Raw genomic sequence first — 15071 nt, forward strand, 5'->3', positions numbered from 1 at the left:
TTTCTCTCTAAAAACAGCAATCACAATCAACCATTACAAACAGGAAACAGTTATTTTTAGATTGACTGATAAAAAAATATGTGCTCAATATGAAAAAAAAAAAAAAAAAACAGCTTTCTCTACACTTTCTCTTCACTGCTTTTGTTTAAGCGACAGACACTAGTGTAGTGGTAAATAAAAAATTCCAAAAAATTCCACTATAATCAATGTAATTTTCAGAACTGCACTCATTTACCACTCTTCATAAAATGCATGTGGATTTGAGACTACTTAGTAAACTTAAACTATAGAGTTGTTAAAACACTATCTTCCAAAGGTGGGTATACACTTTGTTTTGCCAACATAAAAAGGCCAGCTTTTGTAAAGTACAGTGGGTTTACCCTCTGACTAAACCATTTACAAAGTTCATCGTTTAACCTACATTCATCAGTGAGGAGCAATGCTGACTTGTGTTGCATTTTCAGACTTGCAGAGCTAAGTGCGGACAAACTGAAAACAACAAGCAACACAAGGCAGACAAAAGACAGATCTTAACCCTATATGCATTTTGCCCCAAAACAAAAACACCATTTCACACAAAAATGATTCAAACACATCTAAAACAAAACGAGGGTCGCACAATGCCCATTTTGATTTCAACTCAACGTGACTTGAGGTTCCAAATGGATTATTTAAGAAAAATGGTAATCTGCAAACATTTACGGAGCCTTGCATTCCCCAGTGGTGCATGGTAAGGATCCACAGACACAAGTCCACAGCACAAAGACTGGCTGGCAAGTCCTCTCTCTTTGTAAACATAGCTGGCAATAAAGCGAGAGCTCTCGCTGCTTCTGTGCATGTTTTATCAGCAGTCTGGTAAAAGCAACCCAGTTTTAAATCCAGAGAGAAGCATACAACACATACTGGACTTGTTTTTTTTTTCATCATCACCTGGGGGAAGATCTATTGCTCTTCCTAAAAATGCACAATCGCGTTATGTGGCTATATACTTTGAAACTGCTAGAAGAGCTAGGATAAAAAATCTCTTGTCGTGGAAAATATGCAGCTCACTGATATTTAGAATGGTCTTCCTGTAATTAAGCCTCCCTGGAGGATTCTTTAGTTAGCAGCACTGAAATTACTACCAGCTCCTCTAATACGTACCACATGCCATTGTATTCACACCAAGCAAGTGGACAGGGGGCTTATGAGCTTAAAATACAGAGATCGATTTGAACTTCTTTGCATTTCACTGTAAACATGTAAGCAATTCTCACCCCAATGTAAAAGTACTGTACTACCACCATACAGTATCATGCCTTACAAATACACAGACTGATGCAACTAAACCTTGTTACTGGGCTGATCCATTCTCATTCTACCCTTAAGCACAAGTTATTAATAGTTCCTCAGTATATCACTGAAGTAAGTGCAACACAAATACTGACCACTCAGCACGCTGTTTGGCTGAGACAGACAGGAACAGCAAGAAAAGCTATTTTGATCAGTTACGTCACACATTAAAGAAATATGCACATATGTGCTAACTTCTCACTCTGTTCCTGGAGTGGATACGGTTTTTTATTTGACAACTTTGAGGTGTGTGTGTGTGTGTGTGTGTGTGTGTGTGTGTGTGTGTGTGTGTGGAATCATGTTTAACTTTAAAGTACAAGCTGTTATCAGTGGGATTAACACTATCAAAATGTTTGTGTAAAATATTGAATTAACTGAAATTATTAGTCTCTTACTTTTTTTTTTAAATGTCATTTAAATGAAAGCGTATTTTTAAAAAATTACAAAATTAATCTATGCAAAGAGCAGGCAAATGTAGCAGGGCACTTCAGCCACATCACTCATCGCACAGGGAGCAGAAACGTGCAGAAATCCCAACGGGTTACACTTTTTCCAAGACCCCATTTCCCGACTGAGAGGTTCAACTACCTGCTTATACAACTCAAGGCATGCATGGTCGCAGCAATTAAATTGTCAAAATTAACAAATTTGTTTTTAACGGGTGCGTAGCCAGGAGAGCGGTCATGAGGCGAGTATTGATTATAGCAGAACAGAGACATTAGTCTTCAGGTATTTACTCTGCCACCTCTGGTACACGGGCCCTGGACCAGACCAAATCAATCCCCAGAAAAGATGGTTCTTTCCAGGCATAAATACATAACAGCCTACTCAAGCCTACTGGCAGCCACACACACTCTCCTGTGGAAATCATCTTGGCGCGGTATGAATGATAACAGTTGTCCATACCCTCAACTCAGAAATGCCCATTTTTCTCCATGTTTAAATGAAAAGACGTATATTTCCCTCTTCTTAAAAAGACAAAATAACACTTTGTTATAATAGATCAGTCAGTAAAAAAAATAAATAAAAAAGGCTAAATATTTTCCATGGCTTCTAAATTTATGATCAAGCGTGAGATTTGAAAAGTGCAGCCACAAGTAGCTAGAAAATTAGGGTAAATTCAGGCTTGATCTTATACTAAATATTTTCTTAGGGGGAGAGCCTGCATTTTCCCCTCTGCATCTGATGAATATAATTACAGCCAGATATGACCTTTGTGCTCTGGCTGAAAACTCAGCCCTGCATTCTCATCTTGAGCTGCACTTCCGTAACAAATGTCGGGTCGACTAAAACAAGACGAAAGGTTACATCAGAAAATGGATGCCGTCAGGCTTCAATGTCAAAGAGTTATTTTAATGATATATTCCCATACTTCAGCCGGCCCGGGCAGTATACTCTCTTGAGGTAGCATACCCTTGCCGCAACTGGCTGCTGGCTATTTTTACACAGACTTGACTTTGAAACCAAATCTTGTTTGCAGGAATTTCTTTTGCTCCCCCCATTGAAGAATATTTGCAGCACATAAGCTGAAATAGTTTTGAATAAAATTGAATACCTGACCAAATACCTGAACGAGCCAACTCACGGAGCGCCTTCAACACATTTTCCTCAGCTAAAAGAAGCCAGTGACAGAGCAGTAGTGACGTGTCTGTTCTCTGTCATGAACTAGCTAAGGGAAAACGAGGAGGAATTAAGATGGAAACGAGTAAAATGCAGAGGCTTGCTACAGAAGAACAGCGACCAGCTGGCCTCGGTCTGCAGCTGCCTCCACACGGCAGCCATTACTGTAGACCCCAAGTCTCCCAGGATCCTGGGATCCCCATCACTTATTGCTTTTAGATCACCTTCGTATTGACTCCCGTCACACCTGCCATTTGTCTTTGGGAATGATGTTACATTTAAGGGGACTTTTGCAGGTGACACATTGGGGACATTTTTGCTCAGAAATGGCCATTTACTGGAGAGAGTCATTGATTGAGCTGGTATGACGATGATTGTGCTGAATTATTTATTTTTTTGCAGAAATTAGGGATTACGTGCACTCTAGCGGAAATGCGACCCCTGGTGTTAATGCAGGGACATGCGTCATTCAGATGTTGTGGTTAGAAGTGACTGCTGGGAATGTTAAGTTGTTCTCAGACGCGGTTAATTGAAAATCGGCACCTGTCTTTATAGAGAAACGCACAGAAACAATGAAAAAATGATCTGACCTATTTGAATATTAAGGGGAAAAGTAATCCATGTTGTTAGTGTTAATGAGAACTCTGTACTTTGGGTAATAGCAGAGTATTGACAAAGTTTTTCCAAACCACATTACATTTTCCCACATCTTAAGAGGCTCCAAGTACAATGTGGAATCTTTCTTCAACGGCAGACTGCTATTTGCGTTTCACTAGGACAGTAGATTTAACCTGAAGGACCAATACAACTTATTACATTAACTCAATACATTCATCATAATCATACACCTCAAAATACATTTAACCTTGACAATAAAAAAGGTACATCCATTAGTATACCTCTGATCTAACTGTCCTGCAAAGGAATGCATCAAGGGCATTCATTCCAAAATGACCCCTCATTAAAATGCAAAAATCTTAATAAGGGACTAAATAGAGGAGGGAGCATGAATGCTACTTACCACTGATACCAGCCACTGTTACGCAGCAAAGAAAAAAGAATGAACACAATTTCACATTTCATCTCCTTCATAGCTCAGTTTAAAACTGAATTTGTGAGTGAAGCATGCCGCGAACACATTATTAGTACAGCTTTGCATAATGAGAGTGAGAGTATGAAATTACCTTTGTGAAATTCAAATGAGGGTGCTATTTTACTGTGTCTTGTGGTACAATAAATCTTTTATTGCAACGGGAAGACTAATTTTTATTACCATGTACCATGTATTACGGTGCTACCACCGAGTGAGTAAGAAAGGGAGTGCAAACAACAGGCTGGGACTCGTGGATGGGACTGACCGTGTTCGGCCGCGGCTTTGAGCGCAGCCTCTGAGTGAGTGGATCCGTAGGGGTTCCTGATGAAGCGACGCCGCCGCCTTAAATCGTCCTCCCAGTAGTCCAGGCGCCAGAACTCCCTCGGCCGGCTGCAGCGAGACAGAGGTAGCACATGTGTTAGCAATTACCAGCCAGCATGGTATGGCAGCCCCGCATTAGCAGTCGGTCTGAGCAAGCATACATAAAGCCAGCATTGTGTTTGGTGTTTTTTTTTTGTTTTTGTTTTTTTTTAAACTCTCAGAATCACTCTTTAAAAACATTCACTTGTACACAAGTTTAGACCCCAAAATCATTGCACTTGACAATGACAGTATCTCCATCTCGGAGGATAAGGTGTTCTCTTTTTTATCTCTTTTTCCTTCCTCCCTCTCTCTCTCTTTCTTTGAGAAGGTGAACTGAGCACTAAGTACATCGCAGTGGAATGAGCATATGACAGCGTGATCATTTTCCACACACTTCTGTGGCACGTGCTTCCATTCTAGGCTCATTTGAAGCCCAGCAGGATACCTCTTGTCAGGACTCATGGCTACCAGGATAAGGAGAAGGCCATTACAAACACAGGGGAGGGGGTTGGATAGCATTACCAATATTAATCAATGTCTACAGCACCTATTTTTCTTTCCAATGTACATCTCCCTTTACCAGGCCCGGTCAGTAAATCATTCTGCTCTCAAGGAAAAGAAAGTGTTAACTTTTAATGAGTCGCGGCCACATAGCCTTGACTTCTATTTTTTGAAAGTGAGGTAATTAAAACATAATCTAAAATATGTATCACCCATGGCTTGGGAGGCACAACAAAGCATAAAGAAAATATTTTTTTCTGATTCCATGAGCAATTGTTTCTTTTCCAGTTTAAAAGGGTTTTGGAATTTGAAGAATTTTTTAGTACAAAACAAAGCCGTTTGTGTGTCAATTAGGCGGCATGAATATCCATTTTCTTTATAATGTAAAAAAAGCTCATGTGTTAATGATTAACAAAAAGAAAAAAAACAACATGCACTTGGGTCTTCCGTGAGACTAAATCTGAGACTGTCTGACTCAAGTCAAATAGTCATTTTCCTTGTACTAAATGTTCTCATGAGAAAATCACTTTTAGAAAATAAAATGATTTTGTATTCCACAGACTGATCTTTTATTAAAGAACAAAACCAGAAAAAAAAGTGTCATCAAGGTTTTAACGATACAAAATATTTCTAAACTAATAAAAACAAAACCATGACCAGGTTATTCAAAAGTGGCTGCAGTGTGTCCTGGGAAGGTGTAGAAAGAAACAGTTTAAGGTTTCAGTGGCATAAACTATGACGGGGGAACCCCAGCATACTTTATGTGATCTACTCTTGAACGCCGCTCTGGCCGGGGGCTCCTCACAAATCTTCAGTCCAACACCAATGATCACACTGGGGCCTCTAAAAGGGAAAGGAGCTTTATGCAAGAAAATAAATACAATTTCAAAGTGGGTCCCTTAAAACCCTGTATGCCCTAGCTAATGAAAACCACTGATTATTTGATTTAACAAAACGGAAAAAGAACCCATCTCAAAAGACTGGATGACTAGTGGAGCCTGGCTGCTGCTCATATCTTAAGTCTGGATGTAAATTCATGGCAGAGATGACAGCCATAGAGTTCGATATGAGAAGAGGTTTGTGAAATGTATAAAATGGTCTAAATGGGAATGAAGATTTGGTATAGACAGAGCAGTGAGACTGAGAGAGAGAGACAGAGCGAGAGACAGAGCGCGTGAGAGAGAGAGAGAGAGCATGTGTGTGTGCAGAATGCAAGTTCGACAGACACAAGGGACGCGGGCCTGTGCAGCACCAGATTTCTCGCCAGTGACAAAGACCCTGCTCCATGTTTGCATGCGATAGTCTCTGAACGCAAATGGCCACTTCATCATCCTGCCTGCAATGGTATTCATCTATGAAAATAATTATCAAGGTTGTCCATGGCGCAGAGCTCCGAATCAGGACGCACTCGTCTCATATCGCGTGGAAGGGGGGTGGGGGGGGTGGGGTCTGTCTGATTCACACAATACACATTAATCCATCAGGATGGGAACCATTGGCTGGAGTAATTAGTCAAACCTCCTCTGCCAGTCATATTCATCCAGCGTGCCATGAACAGGCGACAATGGAAGTCCTAATGATGGGGTGCTGGAAGAGGTGGACGCGCGATGAAAGATACCTCGTCATCAATCCCCAATGAGAGCGCCACCGTAACAAGAATGGAGAAGTACAGCGCTATGCAACCCCCATGCCACACATTGGGTGTGTTTCCACAAAGATGATAAATTATTCAGCGCTCATCCATTCTGCTAGGGCATCCTTGGCAGAATTTACCGAAGCGCCATTCTTCAAAATAACAACAATTAAAATAACAAAGGGCCAGCGTTGTGCTGTGGCTCACGCCAACCACTTGTGTAATTAGTAATTACTTCGGTCTTAAAAAGGTGTCTGGAAGGGCCGGCTCGTTAAGCCTGAAGTGACTGCCGTCTGATGATGAAAGTGGGGTAGAGACAATCTGACGGAGGCAGAGTGTGTCCTTTCAAATCTGGCCAAAACTTAGATATATAACACAGCAAGCCTTACACGCGCAAGCCCTGAGTTTGTGTGTACTAAAGAGAATTTGTTGAGCCATACCAAGCCTTTCTAATGTAGACCACATTGGCTACTGATGAAACAGAGTCCGAAGGAGTTTTATGGGAAGTAGTAAATAGTAATTACCTTCTTTTCTTTTCTCTTTTTTTTCCCAAACATCTTCTGGATGCTCTTCAGGGCTCTGGAGTTGTAAATTTGAGCAAGTTTACCAACAGAGAGCCCGAATGGGAAAGCTCAAGTTTCCCCTTTTATGATGCTATGATGCTCTCTCCCTAATCAGTTAACAAAACAGTTATGCCTTCAATGTAATAAACTCAAACACAAACCGTCAACACGCTGCAAGGAGATACTTTCCTGGTGCGCTCTTTAAGATTTCAATTGCGCTATTAAATTATCCTTTTGCATCAAAACAGAGCCGGCGTCCAAGTAGATCTGGCATGGTTAGGTGACATGCGAAACAAACTGTTTAATTGTGACGCGTGTTCAGTATGAGAGCTGGTTCACGATTAATGAAATGCTTATTTTGAAAGTGGAGGGCCAAGTGAACCACATGAACGATGTCCTCTACAATATACAATCGCCTGAAACATGGGTGCCGTTTTCCAAGTAACAAGCAAGACGCACGTTTATTTACAAGAATGTATAAATGCCAGTATGATTACAGCCGATGACTGAAATCCCTTTGTTTAAACATAACTAGCATTTTTCCAAGTAAAGGTCTATAATACAGATAGTTCGTCAAAATGCTATTGTTACAATTTCAACCAAATTAAAAGAGCTTTAGAAAGACATATCGATTTTTTTGTTTTTATACATTCATCTTATACACGAGTATGGATATTTTTTTCTTTCCTTTGTTGTATTGACTAATACACTTCCCTGCTGCACCAACCCCATTTCCCTCGGGGGGTACGGAGGTTTAATCTTATCCTTAATATAATACTAATCTGGCATTAAGAAACCCTAAAATAAACAATCCCAATCCACTTCCAAGTAACCTCTGTTAATCATGATGTATTATTGGGATTATCGGCCAGTTTAAACATGTTAATAGATTCTGTCTGCAGGTCCTGAAAGTTTGATAGCACTGCCATTTCTATGGCACGATTGTTCGTTTGCTGACAGGGACAAATGACTGCCATCCATCAAGATTCAATCAGACAGCGTTGTTTCGGAGACGGATGCATCACAGCGTTTTCACCACTTCCAGTTTTAAAAAGTTTCTTTTGCTTTCAAACGGACATTAGAAACTGATATTAGAACAAGAAAGGCAATTCCCTTCCTGATTAATTTTATATTATTTCATTTGAATTTGGCTTTTTGGGAAAGGTAGAATTTACCTTGAGTGAATATGGAGAGGTAAAGAACATATTACTATGTTTTTGCATGGGTTCATATTCAAAGCATTTGATGTTATGTAAATGATAACATGACCTTTATCATAGCAAGCAGGACAAGCAGAGTGAATATGCTTTCATATATCACCACAAGCGACTGCACTTTGGCACAAACAGTCATTCATAACCTTTCTGCTAAATTAATTTGGGTACAGTCAATGAGCCCGCATATGCAGAAGACATTTCTCTCCTTGCTTATTTTATATTAATGCCAGTTCCTATTGGCAGCCCTCAAATTGCTCAAACATTGCTGCTACCCCTAAGATCATTTTGCTTTGATTTGCATAAACCATGTGTTTAGAAGAAACGCGAGAGCGGGAATAGATTGAGGATTTGTCATGTTGAGGACTGGTTGCTTGAGCACTGGCTCTTTGTCAAACGTTGGCAGGGATCACATCGATGGTATCTCCAGACTCAAATTAAAATGAAACAGGACCAAATACCTTCCCACTGAAATTGTTTGGCATGATTAAGTCTTGCCGAAGTGATTTTCTACATGTGCATTAATGCTTATCCTTCCCACCCCAATGAGGTTTACAGGAGACCATCTACATGTGTGTATATGTTAATTCACCTCAGCTAATGTTGTTTACAAGATTTACCAGAGGTAATGTTCGGGTCACAGACCCAGCAACATTTCCATCTTATCACTTTGAATGTCCACATGTAATTTTGCCCGTCCTTATTAATAATAACAGGATCAGGTCATTTCATTTGTCTATTTTTCGAATTTAAATATTGTAATCCAACACTACACCAGATCTGTGATGAAGTATTTTGTAAAAATATATTTAACAAATAAAAGAGAGTATGCACTTGAAGAAAATAAATGAAAACTGAAAATGTGAATCCTACATATGAGCCGAGGAATTCAAGTCCAAGCATATTCTCTTCCTTTGCTTGTTAACTCCCTTTTCACTGAATTTGTTGCTAACACACAATAGTGCACACACTCTCATTACCAAGGCAACATAAGCACCTACCACTCCTCCCAATTAACTCCAATTTATCCAAGAGCTTTCAAAAAGCGATCTGAAAAAAAAAGGAGCTACTGATATTGCATCTCTGCAACATCACCGGCTTGTGAGGATCAAAGTAGTCCCATGGGTGGGAGGCAAAAGGCTTCAGACTCCCCACAATGCAGTGCAGCCAAATGAAATAATGCAAATCGAGCCCTAATTACCACCAGCTTAGTGCACAGCGTCCAATTAGCAGCAATTACACTCAGTGTAAATTCACCAACAAAAAGCCAGACAATTGCACACTAATTATATCAGATTTCATGGGAGGTAAAAGGGAAAGTGTTCCGTTTAGTGAGGTAGTAAATATTGACCAAAGACGGGAATGTTTAACATGACGTAACGTGCGGTGAAAAAGCATTTTTCAATAAAATGAAAAATGTTGCACTTGATTTTATTGTTTGTTAAAATAGCTTCACGGTTTGCCTTATTAAAATTATCCAAGCATCAACTGCATAACAAATAGTGTCTGCAGACCTCCCCTGCTACATTGCTGAAGTGGTACCATCTGTATTTTTGATGAAGGGTCACATTTTTCCTGTGATTTTGACAACATGCATTTAAGGCCATTTATCACCACTACTGCGAGGTAATGAGGGCATCCACTGGACCAGAGTTGCATAATTCTGCCATTACTGGCCCATTGTAATAATCTTCTGACCTCTAGCTTTCAGAGCTGATCTTGAATGGCGTGACAAATCTGAACACATAGCCAACGTTTCCAACAGACCCCAAAAGAAAAACACAGTGGAGAAGCTCAAGGTCAGCGGAGACTGGTAAGGTCTAAGAAGGTTTTTTTTAAGTTTACATTTAAAAACACAAATATGAGTCCACGTTTATACCTCAAACACCAATACCAGTAAGGGGTCTAGTAGGAAAAAACTTGCAAAAAACAATCATTCTGAAACACCCGATTTTAAACTCTTTTTTTTTTTTTTTTTTTTTTTTTTTTTTTTTTAAAGCAAAACATCATAAATTCTAGCTTAGTTTAAGATTTTAAACTAGACAAAATTGAAAAAATTGAACTTCTCTTGCCTGTTAGGTAAGGAGTATGCTGATCATTTATTAAACAATAAAACAATCTCTCTTGAACTCTGTATAGCAGTCGGTTGTGTGTCCTGCTTCGGTGTGATGCAGGGCTCGGCAATCTCATCTAGCGAGGCTGTCTGCTATTCATGAGCACCTCCTCCCCTCTCTCCATCATACGGCTGTGTCCATTATACAGCACTTATAGCACAGTGCGTGTGTGCGCCTGTGTGTGTGTCAAGTGCAGCGACTCCATTGCAAGGTGACTGAGGCGATCAAATCAACAGAAGTCTGACTAACTGTAACGGCCATGTAGTTATCTCTTCATTCGAGAAAGTCATCTAACAGAAAAAGTCTGTCTTGGATTTTAAATACTAAATTTTTTTTTCAGTGATTTATTATTTTTGCTCATATTGTTAATTCTGTAGTTGTATATTGCTTCACACTGCATTAACTTCTGAATTATACTGCACCTTAGCCAAAGTTTTAGCATGGTCACATTGTTTTACACGGCTCATAAGATAATTAGACTTTCTGTAGAAATAGCCCATACTATAGTAAATTAAATTTTCTTCTTTCAAGTTTGTTTATCTATAAATGTTGCAACTGCTAGAACACAAAATCACTCCTGAATGAATAAATCTGTCCCTCCATCTTTAATCAATATCAGTCATTTACATCACAAATCGCCCGTGGTCTGATCCTCTTAGGGTGGTGCTGAATTTGAACTCAGACCCAGGGATGGGGGTGTAAAGTAAATCTACAGCAAGAATACAAGCTGAAGATCTACGAGTAAAGGGTGATCCTCAGTCTTCCTCTCTCTACACCGAGACATTGGTATTTTATGTGGCCTTTTTCCTGCTTTAGTTGAAAGAGCTGGATTCTAAAGATAAAGGCAATTTTTTGGCAAATGGTGAGCGTAGCAAAATGAATGACCTGCTAGTACCATGGTGTAATTACAGTGGCTGCAAGTATACCAATCTATCACAAGGACGGGGGGGGACGGGCACGGGGACGGCACGACGACACACGCTGCAAAGGGGTTAGTCAAAGGAGATAGCCTTTGACTAACTACTGGCCTCGGACAATCGATACTCTGCAGATATTGCATCCAGGAAGAAAGAAGGGGAGGAAAAAAAGCCCTAAAAACTTCCCAAATGGCTTTTCATTCAGATATTGATCAGCACCCTTTTATCATGACCTTGCTCCACCAAGGCCATATACTTTCTTAAGGGTATATGAAACTCATAAATCTGAGAGTTGCTACAGAGTCACACTGGGCTGCGAGCAGCGAGGCAGGAATTGGTGTAATTGGTCTTTCTGGGATGGCGGCCCTCTTTCATACTTCATAACAAGGATTCCATTACATTTCTGAGCTGCTAGGAAGAGGACGAACAATACTGATGGCCTTAACAAAAAGAAAAAGGAAGAAGCGGGTGTAAAAGATGTAAATGGATTTGGGTAAATTTGTTTAACTGAAAACCTCTTGCTGATTCTCGCCGCCAGTTGTGGCCACTGTCGCTGTGCATACAGTCTATGTAGTGACACAATGACTCACAACCAGGGATAATTGTACCTCAGAGGGTGTTTTCTGCCGCTGCTAAGGCTACGTGGAAGGTTTGGAGAGAAGCTCAGCTAATTGGAATTGGTTTTATTTGAAATAAAAATTATCTGGTAAAAAATGTATTTCATATATATTTTTTATATATCTCATATGTTTAATGAAGAAAATAAACACAAATAGAATTACAAATTAATGTGACGCTGATCTTAAGTTTAATTATTGTCACAATGACAAATAAATCAACAGCAGTGTGCACAGCACACACTTTAAACTGGAGAAATAAAGATATAAAAGTTAGATAAATGTCCATCCTTCTACTACAAGTGGTGAACATGCAAACTTGACCAGATCTACTGGGGGGAAAAAGGAAAAATGTAGGCCGAGTCTTCACAACAAGGATCACTGTTTTGTATCATAACAAGCTCCTCTGGTGAATAATGAATTGTGATAACTGACACAATCAATTCAAATGAACATATTTGGAGCATAAAAGGTGATATCCAAACTTAAATCTATGCATTATGAGAGAAAGCATTACATAATTTCCACAATAATGATAAAAAAAAAGCACCAGTTTTAACGGAACCATTTACGTTTTTCTTGTCATTTTAAATGATCCACTGAGCGTAATCTTTTGAGTCTGGGTCTACACTGCAACACTTAACCATGCTAACATATGGACATCATCAGCTGTTAATATGTTACACCATGACACTTTGTTACTATTCCTTACAGCCCCAGCCACTGTACTGTATATACAGTCGAGGTAAATGTTATCATTAAGGCTATATTCTAATTCATATCCATGATCCAGACTGCACGGTAGGGCCTTCGTGGCACGTTATTTTATGTAACTAATGGAACACAAGTCTGTCAAACTTGAAAAGTCTCCCCAGAGATTTAGGCAACATCCTTTTTGTCCCCATCACAGCTTTTCTGTCCCAGACACGTGTCACTGTGCATGATTAATGCGGTGGAGGGTTTCACGTTAAACCCGTTTAAGGACTTTGGTGTTGGAGATCCCTGCGTGATGCGACGAGTCTCGTTTACAAAAAAGATTAACATAACTGAAGGCAGGCTTGCATCGCTTCGGGTAGTATGTTTATGCTATATGTTTATGACTGTATCAAGGCAGATGGATGACCATAACTCGAGCCCCAGCTAATTGGTTTTGAAGTAGTTGGGACCTGGACTAAAGGAAACAACTGTCTCGGCCTCGGATGAGACGGGAGGTGTGGACTGCTACAGCTGCCACTGCTCAGTACATCAGGTCATGTTTGTGTTTAGACTGCAAGTATTTATAAGCAAACCAAAAGCTATTATCAGTTATTAATGACCAGTTACGTACTGTACAAAGCAATGGACTTGTTTCAATGTAAAGAAGGGCTCATTTCAGAGATTGTCTACTGTGGATGCCCTTTAACTGCCACCCTGACTGAATTTTGGTAAAATATCAAATACATATGTTACTGTAAAAAAAAAGGTTTTGCTACAAAGATTAGACTACAAATAATCAATTGCTAAAAAGATAAGAGTGCAGAAATGAGTCCAATTGGAAACCGTAGTGTATAAATCCGAAACAGAAAAGATTGGGGATCCAGCTACGGAATTTATTCTATTCCCAAATACAACACAAGGCAAAACTGATCGTCCGATAAGTCAGCAGCTGCAGAGTTTTCCATCCAGCAAACAAGACACGCTCTCAACCTTTTACATACAGATTTGTGCAATCACTCATTGCTTTGCTTTAGTGTATACTGCAGCTAGAGGAAAGGATGTGGGGGAAAAATGCCCGTCTTGTCTTTGTCTCCATCTTAACTTTTGATGCTTCAGTAACAAATGCCTCTCTCTTATCCTCCGTTCCATCCGTCTCCCTCTCTCTCTCTCTGTCGGTCTTCCTGCCCCTCTCGTGTCATGCATTTCCGAGAGTCAGTGTACTCTAAACAGTTATGTTCTTGTTTCCTATGGTTATAATCTCCGCTGACGTGCTGGAGTCCCATTTCCTTTTTCAGCTCTGCGTGCACAGTACCAGCGCAGCCCTAATGTACAGTGTGTCCATAAAACATGCACGCAAGGCAACGCAGACATTGTGCAGACCTCGGCTTTAACGCGTGCATTACATTCAGTATTATGTATCATAATTGTGATTTAAGTCTGGAATGAAAGCATACAAGTAGAGATAAATCGAGCTGCCGCAGTTTCTCATGCAATCATTTATTTAAATAAAAAAAGAAGAAGCTTTGTGAACATGAATGTACTCACTGTAGTAAGCATAACTCCACGGCACGTTCTGAGCATAATAACAATGATTACTTGGGAGGATGGTACATAGCAATCCAAGAGGAGTGGGACAAAACTAACAAGGCATGTTATGATTACAGGACAATGAGCAGTAGTGCTGTAATTGTATGGTTAATTCATTGATTAGTTGATAAGCCGAACATTCATTTAATTAAATAATTAAAAGGCCCTTCAAAGCTACGGAATCAACTTCCTAATGTGAGTGATCGATAAAAAATGAATGCCATAATGTTGCTTATTTCAACTGAGAGATTCCTGTATTTGTTGTCTGAAGTGTACGCGTGCAGCTAAGTTGGAGAAAGCCATGTCACGTATTGCAGTGCACCAATCACAATTTAGGAATATCTGAATCAGATTACAGTTGAGGATTTTGTTTGATTATGTTGCCGGGGAGATGCCACTCAAAGGACTCAGCTCTTTCAGTGAGCGATTGGTAATGCCTCGGTGCTCTAGTGAGCGCATGAGAAGGTCTTTTGTTCCCGCAGCGGTTAGATATTTTAACCAACACTGTTAACTGTTGGATATTATTCTTGTCTTCTATAGGGTTTGTTTTTTACATTTACTGTATGTATTGTGAAATTGATTAATTTTCTTAAAATAGTGTCTCTTTATTAGGGTCCATTAGTCTCCTAATGCAGAATTATTTATTTATTTATTTGTCTGTTAGTTGTGTATTGTGTTTGATTGCTGTATGGTTGGTGGCAAACCAGTTTCCCTATCGGGATTAATAAAGTTTTTCAATTCAATTCTGACCAAAACGACATTGATTAAGGCAATTAGATGGGTTTTTGAGTTTTAAGTTCTTAATCAATAAAAACTAAGGA

The 15071-nt window shown here is 39.7% G+C and overlaps 1 protein-coding gene across 1 annotated transcript in view; it reads right to left on the reverse strand.

The window, feature by feature from the left end:
- Positions 1 to 15071, reverse strand: part of lrba (LPS-responsive vesicle trafficking, beach and anchor containing) — a 194805-nt gene that overhangs the window by 79274 nt on the left and 100460 nt on the right. The window contains exon 38 of the mRNA XM_028592089.1: positions 4311 to 4435. Within this exon, the coding sequence (XP_028447890.1) occupies positions 4311 to 4435 (125 nt within the window). The remainder of the gene's footprint in view (positions 1 to 4310; positions 4436 to 15071) is intronic.

This window comes from Perca flavescens, chromosome 2 (assembly GCF_004354835.1).
Source record: "Perca flavescens isolate YP-PL-M2 chromosome 2, PFLA_1.0, whole genome shotgun sequence".
Taxonomy (NCBI): Eukaryota; Metazoa; Chordata; class Actinopteri; order Perciformes; family Percidae; genus Perca; species Perca flavescens.